This window comes from Sus scrofa, chromosome 7 (assembly GCF_000003025.6).
Source record: "Sus scrofa isolate TJ Tabasco breed Duroc chromosome 7, Sscrofa11.1, whole genome shotgun sequence".
Lineage (NCBI taxonomy): Eukaryota > Metazoa > Chordata > Mammalia > Artiodactyla > Suidae > Sus > Sus scrofa.
In genome coordinates this window covers 94,295,092-94,308,882 of record NC_010449.5, presented here as the reverse complement: position 1 = coordinate 94,308,882, position 13,791 = coordinate 94,295,092, and the positions used below count along the sequence as shown (strand labels likewise).

General features: G+C 54.0%; 1 protein-coding gene across 2 annotated transcripts in view; it reads left to right on the top strand.

Moving 5' to 3' along the window:
- MAP3K9 (mitogen-activated protein kinase kinase kinase 9) overlaps nt 1–12,534 on the top strand; it is an 83,712-nt gene extending 71,178 nt beyond the window's left edge. The window contains exons 9-12 of one of the 2 annotated variants that reach the window (XM_021099417.1): nt 212–280; nt 1,703–1,815; nt 2,745–3,548; nt 4,619–12,534. In XM_021099417.1, the coding sequence (XP_020955076.1) occupies nt 212–280; nt 1,703–1,815; nt 2,745–3,548; nt 4,619–5,103 (1,471 nt within the window). In that variant the 3' untranslated portion in view covers nt 5,104–12,534. The remainder of the gene's footprint in view (nt 1–211; nt 281–1,702; nt 1,816–2,744; nt 3,549–4,618) is intronic. The other variant, XM_021099418.1, reaches the window with a different exon arrangement.

The window sequence follows — 13,791 nt, the reverse complement described above, 5'->3', positions numbered from 1 at the left end:
TTGGTCCCACAGATGGGGAGGTCCTGGGCCTATGGCAGTTCCATCAGAGCCATCTTATTAAGATTCCTCTGTGGCGTGGGCTTTGCTGACCAGACAAGGGGAGGGCAGCTGGCGATATAGCTGGAGCCCAGCCTTGAGGGGTCTCTCGTGGGAGCGGCTGAGGTACCTGTGACCACTGTTGCCTGCTACTGATTCTCTTTGTTCATTGAAGATCCCCTCAGAGACGTGAGAGAGCTAATGGTTTAAGTACCCCATCAGAATCTCCACATTTCCACTTGGGGTGAGTCTCTTCTTCACCCGCTCGTCACATGTACCGGTAATAACCCTCCTTCCGTTTCCTCGTCCTCACAGCACACCCCGTAGAATCAAGCTTCATCATTACCAGGGCTGTGCTGACTTTGTTTTTGGAGGCAGTCCTATCGTGCACCTTGGGAGAATGCCTGTGTTGGTCTGACTTTATGTTTCCTCGCTTCCCCAACCACGCCTGAGGTTGGGCTCCTCCCGGCGCCCTTAGTTTTAGGGAGACAGTACATGGCTGTCTATCCTCTGGTCTTCAGCACTGGCTTTGACTTTGCTGATCTGGATTCCTTGGGCCCAGAGCTGGAGGCGACATTGTAAGATTTGCAGTCAGAAGTGTCAGGCTGTGGGTTTGACAGCGTGCTTATCTCTGTATTTTGGTTGAAACCACTGGTGGCTGGAACGTCCTTTAATTCGTTGGCCTTTCTGATAGCACTTGAAACAGAGATCTGAAGTCGGGGGGAAAGTTGGTCCTTCTCCCTCCCTCACAGTAGGCTGGGAAGGGTGGGCTCTGGGAGAACGGCTCTCTCTAGCCCTAAGAGGAGAGCCACCTCTGGTTATAACCCTGGTATCTCCTCAGCAGTCCTGGCCCAGAGTCCTCTATCCCCCCTCTTTATTGTCTTTTATGAAAAAGACCAGTGCTTCTGGGCCTCTGATGCCCCTCTCTTGTAAAAGCTGGTGGGATGCCCCAGCTGTGTCCTTCGAGTTACTGGCTTGCCACTGTGAGCCAGTACAGGGATTTGAAAGCGAGCTCCTGTCCTTTCTCTCCATTCCCCGACAAATCGAAGGTTCAAATCCAGCACTTTATAATGCCCGCATAGGTCTGTTCCCAAAGTGCACTGGGCTGGTGCAGCTTTGTTGGGTGATTTTTGTTTTTGAAAAGTGATGGCTGTGAACGTTGCCTCAGCATGTCATACGCTTGGAAGGAGAACTTGAGACATGGTGTGAGTGGAGTGGCCTGGTCCATCTCTGCCAGCTCATTGCCCTATGCCTGCTTTGCATGGCAGAGCTCAGCATTGCAGTATTTCTGAGGTCACCAGTGTGTTGTGGTCAGGGTCTGGGGCTTGATGGCCTCTCTCTTAAGTTGGGATTAGATGAGACCCTGGCTGGGGCTGGGCAACCCTTATTCGTTCTGTCCTTTTGCCAGCCTGCCCAGCAGATCTTTGCACAGCCCTGTAGCAGCGCGTGAAGGGGTGGGCCATGCCACTGCTCTTCATTCCCTAGAGCATGTGCACTTTTGTCAGTGAAGCACGTGGGCTCAGTAAGTTTTGTTGCCCGCACCCCAGGCTCTTGGGCTTTGGTGTAATCAGACAGACAGACAGAGGCATTTCCAGAGGCCCGTGGAGCGGGGGGTGGAGTAGAGGAAGTAACCAGTTCTGACAGTTCCTTGTTTCCTCTCATTCAGCCTCAAGTCCCTGGTAGATGGATACAAACAGTGGTCGTCCAGTGCCCCCAACCTAGGGAAGGGCCCGAGGAGTAGTCCTGCCCTTCCAGGGTTCACCAGCCTTATGGAGATGGGTAAGCACTGCCTTGGTCTTGGCTCTCCCCTGTTCCCTCAGGGAATTCTCGACCAAGCTTCTAGGACTCTTTAAGGACCCCTAGTACCTTCCTCCTCTCCTCAACTCCCACTCCCCTCCCCTGCTCCATCTCCACCCTTTTCCAGTGGATCTTCCCAAGTCAGTACAGATGCCAGGGAACCTGCCCTTGGCCTCTAGTCCCAAGGGGCAGTGCAGAAGGGGGAGGCCTGGAATCAGGCACTTTCCTTTCCTGGGTCTGTTTCCATGTAATGTGGGGAGTCCGCCAAATGGGACAGGGTGATAGAAGACACCAGTCTGCCTCCAATGAAGCCTTTCTAAGGTTGCCCCGAATGGGTAAGGCCTTCTCCAAGCTCTCTCTTAGGAAGTACTCTTCTCTATACAATTCTAGGGTCAGTCCAGAGAGTAGATTGGCCTTCACCCCTATAGGGAATTCTGATCCTTTACAGGAGATTAGTCTTAATTAAGTGTGTAGGCCATCATTCTAAGAGTCTCGTGCTCTACCAACTGAGCTAGCCAGGCGGACGCTAGGCCATCATTCTAGAAACTCAATGTCCCTTCCAATTTCAAGTTGTAAAATAATTAGGGATCTCTCTGTTCTAGGAAACTCATACTGCTCTTCTGCTATTAAGGGTCCCTGAGACCGAAGGAGCAAATTAGCAAAGCCCCCTTTCTGCACATAGGAAAATAAGGCTCTGGAATCCAGTGATTTCCCCATGTTGGGTGTTGGTCCCAGTTGAGCCTGGAGGGGGAAGTCTGATTAGATTGGTTCTGGTCCTGCCCCTCGGACTGTTCAACCTCTGCACCCCTGGCACCAAGCCAGGGGGTCGGGGCTGGGCAAAGGACCAGATTCTTACTCTTGCCACTTCCTTCCCATTTCCTGCTTCCCCTTCACTCCTACCATCTGCGCAGAGGACGAGGACAGCGAAGGCCCACAAAGTGGGGAGAGTCGTCTCCAGCAGTCGCCCAACCAGTCCTACCTCTGTATCCCATTCCCTCGCGGAGAGGATGGGGATGGCCCCTCCAGCGACGGCGTCCACGAGGATCCCACCCCTGTCAACTCAGCCACCAGTACCCCTCAGCTGACGCCGACCAACAGCCTCAAGCGGGGCGGCCCCAACCACCGCCGCTGCGAGGTGGCCCTGCTCGGCTGTGGAGCTGTCCTTGCAGCCACAGGCCTCGGGTTTGACCTGCTGGAAGCCGGCAAGTGCCAGCTGCTGCCCCCAGAGGAGCCCGAGCCACCGGCCCGGGAAGAGAAGAAGAGGCGGGAGGGTCTCTTCCAGAGAGCCAGCCGTCCTCGTCGCAGCACCAGCCCCCCGTCCCGGAAGCTCTTCAAGAAGGAGGAGCCCCTGCTGTTGCTAGGAGACCCCTCCGCCTCCCTGACGCTGCTTTCTCTGTCCTCCATCTCCGAGTGCAACTCCACCCGCTCCCTGCTGCGGTCCGACAGCGATGAGATTGTGGTGTATGAGATGCCCGTCAGCCCCGTGGAGGCCCCGCCCCTGAGCCCCTGCACCCACAACCCCCTGGTCAACATCCGAGTGGAGCGCTTCAAGCGGGATCCGAAGCAGTCCCTGACCCCCACCCATGTCACCCTCACGGCCCCAGCACAGCCCAGTGCTCACCGGCGGACTCCTTCGGATGGGGCCCTCAAGCCCGTGGCCTCTCGAGACAGCAGGAGCCCCTCCAGCAACGGGCTGAGCCCCAGCGCTGGCGCAGGTGAGACCCGCCCTCCTTCCCACCTTCGTGTCCCCCCAGCAGCGGAGACGTCGGGGTAAACGCCAGTTCCCCTCTGACTCAGCCAGGCAGGACAGGCCGCTCTGCACTGCAGGAGGGGCTGACGTCTCTCATCCTGCCTTGGGGCGATGTCCCTGAGGAGAGAAAGAAGATAGACAGGTTCTAGGAAGCATCTGACCCAGGCCTCCTGGGTCTGGGAGTGCCAGGTGTGGTGCTTGCAGGGCACAGGAAGGGCAGGAGTCCAGCTCTGCTCCTCCCCGAAGAGGAGACCGCAGCTGCCAGAAGGAAGCCTGCCCTGTGCCAGGGAGGGTATTTCCTGCCCCGTAGCCGGAACCTGGCCTCTCGTCCCAGCGTGAGTATAGATACACTCATCAGGCACACTTCCGCCCAGGCCTTGCACCCTCCGTCACTCAGGCCTTACTCACGCCGGTTGCTCACACGCAGAGGTGTGTCCAGGTGAACCGCCGTGTCTGTGCACACGCTCGCCTCTCCGGCTGACGTCTCAGACACCTGCACGTACACTCTGAGTCTTCCCACCACCGCCCCTCACTCCCTAGAAGACCCCAGCCTCACTTAGAAACCTCCTCGACTCCTGTAGGGGAAGAGGGCATCAGTACCTCAGTGAGGTTTGAGTGTGAAAGATGTTGTATTTTACCATTCAGCTCGCCCTTCCCCTCCTGAGGTTTTTTGGTTATAATCAGGTAGGTGACCTCTTTGGGAAAAGAGACCTCTGGATTACTCGTCCTCAGGTTTCTGACACCTTGCGTTGTTCTCGTCACATGTTTATTAAACGGGTGAACTGGGAATGAACAGACATTTCCTTAAGTTGATTCATTGCGGATGCGACCCCCGTATGTCCCATTATTATCAGATACAGGGACAGTGGCCTTGGAGTTCACTGTTAGATCCCCAGTGCCTCCCAGCACACTGCATGACACGTGGTAGGGGCTCATTGTTCGTGTCATCCCCGGTGAACAGGGAGATGGCCGTGGCGGAGGAACGGCGCGTGTGCTGTCATCATCTGATGCCTCTCCCTTTGTCTCTTTGACCAGGAATGTTGAAAACCCCCAGCCCCAGCCGAGACCCAGGTGAATTCCCCCGTCTCCCTGACCCCAACGTGGTCTTTCCCCCGACCCCAAGGCGCTGGAACACACAGCAGGACTCCACCTTGGAGAGACCCAAGACCCTGGAGTTTCTGCCGCGGCCACGTCCTTCTGCCAACCGGCAACGGCTGGACCCTTGGTGGTTTGTGTCCCCCAGCCATGCCCGTAGCGCCTCCCCGGCCAACAGCTCCAGCACGGAGACGCCCAGCAACCTGGACTCCTGCTTTGCCAGTAGCAGCAGCACCGTAGAGGAGCGGCCTGGGCTGCCAGCCCTGCTCCCATTCCAGGCAGGGCCGCTGCCCCCTGCCGAGCGGACGCTTCTGGACCTGGATGCAGAGGGCCAGAGTCAGGACAGCACCGTGCCGCTGTGCAGAGCTGAACTGAACACACACAGGCCTGCCCCTTATGAGATCCAGCAGGAGTTCTGGTCTTAGCATGGAAAGGGTCAGGGGTGGGCAAGGGGGAAGCAGGAGGAGATGGGGTAGCTGGCTGGCACAGCCCTTTCTCAGAGTTGGACCCCCTGAGCTCCCGCCCTACTTCTTGCACTGATAATGCACTTTGAAGATGGAAGGGATGGAAGCAGGGCCACTTCAGAGGGTCTCTTGCCTTGCAGGACCCTTCTCCCCAGGTCCCCTGGAGGGGCTGTGGCCGTCAGCTCTGGCTGTGTAGGGGAGGGAGGGGCGCGTGCATGTCCCCCACCCTCCACAGTCTTCCTCGCCTTCAGGGTGACCCTGCAGAGTCACTCAGCCGAATCTGTCTGCTGCTTCCCCTCCTCAGCCCCTGGGTGTGCCCTCCTGGTTAGTCCTGAGTTCAGCCTTCCCAAACACCAGGCTTGGGTGTCCTGTGATTGATTTTGCTCCTCTTCCACATTCTTCCCCCATACTCATGGATCAGAATTTGATTCAGTGCAAGACGTGAGCTTGTCTGTGTCCTGCGCCCTTTGGTGCCGGCAGAGGGCAAGGTGCTCCGGCCTCGGGCACAGGAGTTGATGGAGCTGGCACCACCTACTGCACTGTCAGGCGCCCCACTTATGTATTTGAGCCTCCTGGGGTGGGGTCCTGCCTCTGTGAGAACGGGGGGAGAAACAGGAGTTAGGAAATACAGTCGAGTGGCGTAAAGAGGGTAGCAGTCTCTCTGTCCTCGTTTCTTTTGCAAACACTTGGAGAAAGGGCAGAACCGGCACCTGTTGACGGCATCCATCTCCTACCTGGAGTCTAGTCGTGGTCTGAGCAGGTGGTGATGCAAACACATGCACCTCCCAGAAGGAGTTTCTAGGGAGACTCACTCATCGGCGCCAGTTCTGAAGCCGGAGACAAAGTTCCTGTGTTTGTCCCGTTTGTCATCTGATCTAAATGAGTTCTTCTCTTCTCTTGATCATTCCTCCACTCTCTGGAATCAGTGGACTTCAGGTTATGTGTTTGATGGGGAGATATTTCTGCACTGCACCAGAACAGCAGTGGGGGTGGGTCCGGGACCCTGGGAGTTGGAGCTGTGGGGAGTCCTTCCCGTCCATTCATTGTTCTGTGATGCCCCCGAGGTAACTGGGAGCCCTCAGCTCCTTGTGTAGATGGCTGTGGTGAGGTGATGATGTTTGTAAGGCGCTCAGTGGGCTTCCAATGGACAGCAACCTTCAAGTCCCAACTGGGGCCTCTTGTCTCCGTGCACAGATGGCCCCTCATGCTGGGCTCTGGGCTGTGAGCTTTGTAGGAAGGACAACAAGGTCAACCCCGTCTTTGCTGGAAAGTTTCCTTAACTTGAATGTTGAGCTTCTTCTAGAGCCTTCTCACGTGTCTTCACTATTCCTCTTACTCAGAGGCTCCTGCGTCAAGGGTGCGCCGTTATCTTTGCGTGGGAATAACAACCTAACTGGGAGCAGAGTCCTTAAGTCATGCTCTCCTCCCTCGAGATGCTCTGCGTGTCCCTCCCCTGTCTCTCGGCCTGGACCACTTCTCTGCAGGCCCAGGTGCAGGTTCTGTGCGTTTGCTGCCTGGATGCCAGGACAGGAGAGGGGCAAAGCGGGCATGGGTGATGGATTTGGTCACTGTTCTCTCTGTAACTATGACAGAAGTCCTGCCCTGGGGGGTGTCCTTGATTTTCAGATTGTTTTACCTGCCCACCGACAGGCACTTTGGTTCAAGGGCCCCACCTAGTCTTGAGGGGGGAGGCACTGTTGGTTTCGTTGCCCGGGGTACCAGTAATACATCTCACCCCTCTCTGGCTCTCTCTTCACTAAGACGGTGCGTGAGAGAGTACTTTTGCCTCATGCCCACTCCTCAGCTGGGAGGAGGGAAGGTGTGAGTCTGGTCAGCAGTTCCAGCCAACCGAGTAGCTCCTCTTCATCCTTGATGGGATGGTCTGTGTCCTTTCCCAGGTCTCTCCTCAGCCCCAGGCCCTTAGCCACGCTCGCATCTGTCCACCCTTGGCCCCACTAAATGGTCTTCTGGTGGGTGCAGCCTACACTGTAATCCGGCCGTGCTGGCCCTGGCAGTGCTCTGTGCTGTGGGGCAGGGATTCCTTCTTTGTCTATTTTCTACTTGTCATTTTGTCAGACTGCAGCCACCCCTCTTGGGAGTGGTGTGTAACTGATGGAGTGAGTGTAAGCTGAGTTATGGCTGCTTGCTGTCAGGGGAGAGGTTGAACCCAGTTCTGCCGCATCCATCCAGCCAAGGGGACGCTGGGTCTCTGTGTGGGGCAGGGCTGTGGTGGGGTACAGATCCCATATGGTCACAGGTTTGGGCTGCCTTCTATCCACTCAGCTTCTCTTATCCCCACGGTCATGGGCAGGGACAGGCCTGGACGCCACGGCTCAAGCCCCCGCTGCAGCATTATGTGGTCCCCCTCTCACAGACACAGAGTTCCTCAGACACTTTCCCACCACTCTTGGTGGGTGCTGGCTGCATGGAAGATGGTGATGGGAGACAGATACCGGTCTGCCCCCTTCTCCTTGGCTCCTTCAGCTCCTACTGCAGATTCTGCATGGAACTATCCTCTGTTCACCCCCTTGGGAGCCCAGGCCACTTCCAGGAGCTGAGTAGATGTCCCAGGTATCTTCGTGTGTTGTGTCTAAGAGGCTGTGACTGATGCTCTTAGCTTCACATTCTTTAGCATCCCAAGGCTCTGGTGGTGGGGGTTGGGGGTGTGGTTCTGGGTGACTCGGGAGTGCTAACCTTTCCTCCTGACCCTTACAAGGTCACATCATTTTCCTTCTGCATTTAATATACTTGCTGGTGGAGAAGGGGACATGCTTAAAGACAAAGATTCAAATGAAGGGAAGGGAAAAGCTGCTTGGACCGATTGCCGAGTCAGACATCAAGCTCTGAGATCTGAACAAGTCGGCTCTCTTCTCCATTCTGCTTTTGCCATCTGACCTCAGGTTTGTCTCTTAGTCCTTCTCAAATTTCCTTCTGGTAAAAGCCACCATCACCTGCTTCCCTCCCAAGGACAAGAAAGTGTGTATCAGAGCAGGTCGGTGAAGCCGATGGCTCCCTGCCAGCGACGGGGACGGAACTGCTGAGGTTGACAGTGTAGTTCTTACCACCTTTGCCCCAAGGGGACTTTTCGAACTCTAGCTTCTGGAAGAGGAGTGATTTGGAGTTGGCTGATGTGACCAATGGGGCCCCTGGTCAGGCACATGCTCTTCTCCTGCATTTATGTAGCACCTGGTGTTTAAGCATCCTTCCTGATTCCCCCCATTTAACTGGTCAGGCTGGTCATCCCTACCATTAGTGTCTTACAGAGGAGGAAATGGGAGATGGGGAGCTGGAGGCAGCCTCAGAATGACAGTTCCAAATCTCATGTCTTGGAGTCATTCTGAGAGTCTGACTTGTTTAGGGACTGGAATCAGGCAGGTTCCTGGAAGGATCTTTGGGAAAGGGTCTGCTGGCCCTGGGGACCCATGTCATGGTGTGGGTTCCTCACCAGGCCCTCAGGCCACAGTTGCTTAGACATACAGGACACTTCAGGGCATCATGGCCTGAGCTGGTGTCAATGCCCTTGCTCCATAGCCCCATCGGAGGCTCCTCCCCCACGAAGAGGGAGGCCACCCCAGAGTATTCCTAACTCTGCAAGCTCACTTTGAACAAAGCACAAAAGTGCGGGTACTGAAGACTGGGTGGCTGTGAGTGGTGCACTTCAGGATTGAAATGTCCATGAGGTACCTCCCCACCCCGTGAATGCAGAACCTGACCTTTCCTACAAGCGTTTCATTAAGCCTGTGCCTTTGATTCAGATGTCTGAGGGCCCCGTCGGGCAGGTCAGACACACTATTGCCTCTTAAAGAATTTTGGCGAAGAAGCAGGTGCTGCCACTTCAGCAGTGCCAGGCTTTTCCTGAGGGCTCTGCCAGAGATGGTGGACCCGGGTCAAGGGGAGGTTGTAAGTGAACCTGGGAGGTGGGAGCAGCAGGAGTCTGGTCATCTGAGCTGCCTGCCTGCTAGTGGTATGACATTGCACAGGTGTCTCCCCCTCTCTGGACCTCTGAGCCCAGCTGTGAACCAAGGCATGAAGCTTCTCCAACTTGAAAATGTGGTCCTGGGTCCCTCATCCAGCACTGATAAGCCTCCCCTTGCTAGGTTGCTTCCCTTTGTAGAGAACTCTGTGTGTGCGTGCATGTGTGTGTGTGTGTGGTTGGAGGTCACCACAGTCGAGTATTGGCAGTTCTGTGTTGGCTGGACCCACTGGACCACCTGCCACTCTGCTGGCTTCAGGCCTGGGAAGACTTCTTGTCCAGCTACAGCTACGCTGAGGAACACATTCCCACGTGTCACTCTTGGTTCAGGCAGATCACAGTTTTCTTAGGTCAGAAATTCAAAAATGACTAAAAATCCACATCAGAAGGGAAACCCACTGCTGCTTCCCAGGAGGCCTCAGTCCCTGGTTTCTCCCTGGCCTTACCGCCTGGGTAGGAGCCACCCCCAGGCACTGGCGTTGGAAGGCAGGAGGCAGAAACTGGAGTCCTGGCTGAGGGAGGCTAATTACCAGGGCTTGGGCTTCTGGTTGGCTGTGCCAGGTGAGCCTCTCCTCCGCTTCTCAGACTTTTCCATCTGTCCTGATGCGCTATTGACAGGCCCCTCCTCTTCCTTTGACCATTTCAGGTCTTGGGCCCTGGGAGTGCCCTGGCCTCCCTGGGCTGCTCCTTGATCTGGAGCCAGTAGGACTGGTCCTTCCTGATTCTTCCTGGCTGTGTTCCCTGCATCCTCTGCCCGTGGCCTTGCTTTAGGTCTTTTGCTCATGACTACAGCCAGAAATAGAGAAGAGCCTTGGGGCCCAGCTGGTCACGGAGCCAGGAGCTTTTCTCCTCTCTTCGTTTCTCTTGGAAACAGACTTTCCACTGACCCATCCTGCCTCCTGATGGGTCTGACCCACCCTCCCTTTAAACACCCACAGCCTAGTTTTACCAGGCTGATTGGCAAGCATGGACCTGGCAATTGCACAGGTATCTTGGGCCAGAAAGTCAGAGTACATCCAATCCCAGATGTTCGGAGACAGGCCCTTCTTACTGGGATGTGTGGAGTGGACATCCAGGAAATCCGAAGCCAGAGGTCAGGCTGGCTCATCAAGAGGGGTCCTGGGGAGTGGTGCCCCCATGGGTATGATGGCCTTGCTCTGCGCTTGCTGAGCTCCAAGACTGAGTTTCAGAAGCAATATGTTGTCCATGTTCCTAAAATCCTTCCTACCCAGGTACCTGCTTTGGCAGATCCTGACTTTCTTTAAAATTTTGATACTGTGGTCACCATCAGGGTTTTTTTCATTAATTTTAATTTTTAAAAGTATTGCACTGAAACGTGATGTGTCCCCATAACAGGGTTTTTGGTGCCCTCTTACAGTTTACATCCAAGGCAAGTGCCATTCTCATCTTATCCTAGTCTCAGCCCTGCCTGGCCCTCACCTGAATCTGTGAGCAAGCTCAGGCAGAATTGTCAAGTAGGTTTTAGGTTTTTTTTCCAGTTGCCCTTCTTCCCTTCAGGTCCTGAGTTTGGTGGTATCTCTCTGGAAGTGTCTGTGTTCAACTAGGAATGTGTTCCCTTAACAGTGAAACACCTGGGGCCACTTTCAACCTTGGACTTCGTTGCAAGGTTGCAAGGGTGACTTTTCCTTGATGGCCCCCATCTTCCTTTCAGGCTCTCTGAAACCCTAAGGCCAGGTACACGTGTGTATGTGTCTTAAGGGAAAAGGAAGTGATTACGTGGAGAGGATTCTTTCTCCCCTGAGACCCCTTTGGGACCTCTTGGAGTTTGCAGAGATGTGAATGAATCATTCTTCCTCCCAGGTTGAGAAAGGACGGAGGGAACGGGGGCGTTTTCCCTCCGCTGCATCCCTAGCACTGTGCCTGGTCCACAGTGACCTTCGGAATGCCAGCCGTCCCACCACCTCCACCAGTAAGGTTTTCATTACCATTATTCTCTGTCATCTTTATTTTCCTCGTCATTTATCTTTCCCTCCAGTTCTGGAAGCCATGCTGGCTGTGGCTCTTTTCTTCATCACTGTTAGAATGAGGCATGGGTTTATCCTGGCCTGGATATGGGGACTAACAATATATTATGTGAAACCATTACATTTCTTCTAGGCAGAAGAGATTTATATTCTTTTTTCTCTTTTTGGGGACTCAACAATAATCCTGGGGGGTGGGGCATAAGGTATTACCTCCATCTAGGATGTGGAAACCAAGGCTCAGATAGTTATGTTACATGCCTAAGATCACGTGGCTAGGAAGCCGTGGTGCTGCTCTCCTTGGTTCCAGAGCCATCTCTCTTTTGCTTCCGAGCATGTTTTAGACCACGGTTTAGAAACTCTGGGAGAAGATCCGCCTGGCTTAGGTGTGCTGAGGCTCTGAGATGGCTCTTTGTCCAAGGAGTTGTCCTGCGGCTAACCCATCATCTGCCTTCACGACCAGAGACACCCAGCGGGACCTGCAACCTCCCTGGAGCTCAGCCGAGCCCCCTCTGCTTCTGGCTGCTCCCTCCTCCACCATTTCCTCTCCACGATTGTTCAGGGACCGTTCCACGTTGGGGTTGAACGTGTGGATCCTCTGGGTCTCCTCCAAGGACCACTGAAGCCCCGTGGGCCTCTCTCCGGTTTCCAGCCCACCCTTGCCCCGTTACTGCTCTTTGCTGCAGCTTCAACCCAGTCTCTCCCAGCCTCTCGAGTTTGGAAGCCTTAGTGTGGCTCCTCATGAAAACTTGAAATCAGGCTTTTGCCTTTTTATTGTATCAAAACAAACAAACAAAAAAAACATGCCCTTGGTACCCAGTTGTAGCCAAGAAGGGAGGTGATGAACTTGACAACTTTCTCCTAATTTCCCCCACTACCCATCCTGAACACACACATGCACATATGCTCACGCTCACAGGCATGCTCACACACTCACCCAGGTTTAGTCTGAGACTGTGTCTGTATCTCCTAGAGGATTAAGGAAAGGAGCTGGAAATGGGTTTTATTTAATTCACAGAAAAGCTTTCTTTGGGATTCTCCTCCCCATTGGAGCCTCTGGGTCCCAGTAAAGAGGAAGTTCACCTACACGTTGGTTTTGTTCCTCCTACTTTGCATCTCTAGGCCTTCCCCGCTCTGGCGTCTTGTCCATGTGTGCTCACCCTGTGTCCTTGAATGCCCATTTTGCTTTGGGATTTAAGTTATTGTAATTTGTCAACAATATTTAAAAATAGAAAAGTCCTGAAGGAAATGTATCAGGTTCTTTTCTTCGGCTTTTTTTTTTTTTTTTTTCAAGGTACTGTAAATTGTTAACTAGGGTTGCCAAGCAGGCTTGGTTCAATGGCTAAACCTCTTAGCGTATTACAGTGTCATGCTGATCTCAGCCTGGTCTCACCACCAGAACACACACAGACTTGAATAAAACTGTTATAACAATGACTCCCCATTTGCCGTGGTGCTTTGTAAACTGGTCCTCCCTCCTCTTTCCTTTGTAGGTATACAAGATGTCCGAGTAACCGGCCGTTTCTAGGGAATTTCCATATGTAGGGATTAAATAACGAGGGAGGGAGGGATACGGTGTGGGAAAGAGGAGGTGGGTGACCACACTCCCTGAAGGTCCTAGAGCCCCCCAGCTGAACCCCCGGGGCCTTTCTGAAGCATGGCACTGACCGGTCCCTGCCCAGGTGGTTCAGGGTCCTCTCACAACTGACTTTTGCTCAGGCAGGTCATGGCTTTTGGCTTTCAGAGCTCTTAGCAAGCGTGTGCTGTCTCCCAGCCCATAGCAGTGTCCACCCTGACGTTCCTGGTGAAGCTGTGAAGGCGCCTAAGAGGACAAACGCCAATGGAGCTGTACACATGTGGACAGGATTCGCCAGCTGTGAGTCGTGGGTTCCCTGTGGTCTGGATACTCTTGATGGCACTGGCCAGCTGTGTGACCTTGGGCAAGCCACTTAATCTCTCTGGGTCTCTTTTGGAGCAAGCTGGTCACAAAGCAGCCGTTGTGCTCTCATTTTCTGTGATTGTGCGCTGGGTGGTGTTGACAGGGAAATCAGACAGAAGAATCCTGTTTGGGGCCATTCTTCATCACTTCAGTCCATTGTTTCAGCATTCAGCTGCATGTGGAAAAGTGGCTTTTGAACTTCTCTATCAACCTCCTCGTGCTTCATGCTGTGACCTTTCACTCACGCCAGACCTCTTAGCCCCCTCCTCGGCAACCCAGGGAGGGTGGCTGTGGGCTGGGTGCTGGATGCTCAGCCTGTGGGGCAAAAGATGACCTTGTGCTGAACTTCAAAGTAGGTTTGACGGGGGCCGCATAACCTTTGTCAGATTGATTGGGCAGAGATGCACACTTGACCCAATTCCTTGCAGAGAAGATGCCATGAGAGACGTATGTGTACAAATTGCTCCATGTTCCTGCAAAGCAGTTTGGTCATGTGGCATTCATCCTATAACATGGGCCCAGAAATGTCATTTGCCAGTAACAACCAGCCTCAATGCACCAAACACTGCACTAAGTTTTGACCTGCATGATCTCGTTTATAGCATCTCAACATCCTTAGAGTAGATCCCATTATTCTTTCCATTTTATACCAAAGAAAATGAACATCAGAGTCAAGTGACGGGCCCAAGGCCACAGAACTATCAAGCAGTGCAGCTGGGATTTGTCTGAGTCTAGCATCTGCCCTCATATCATAA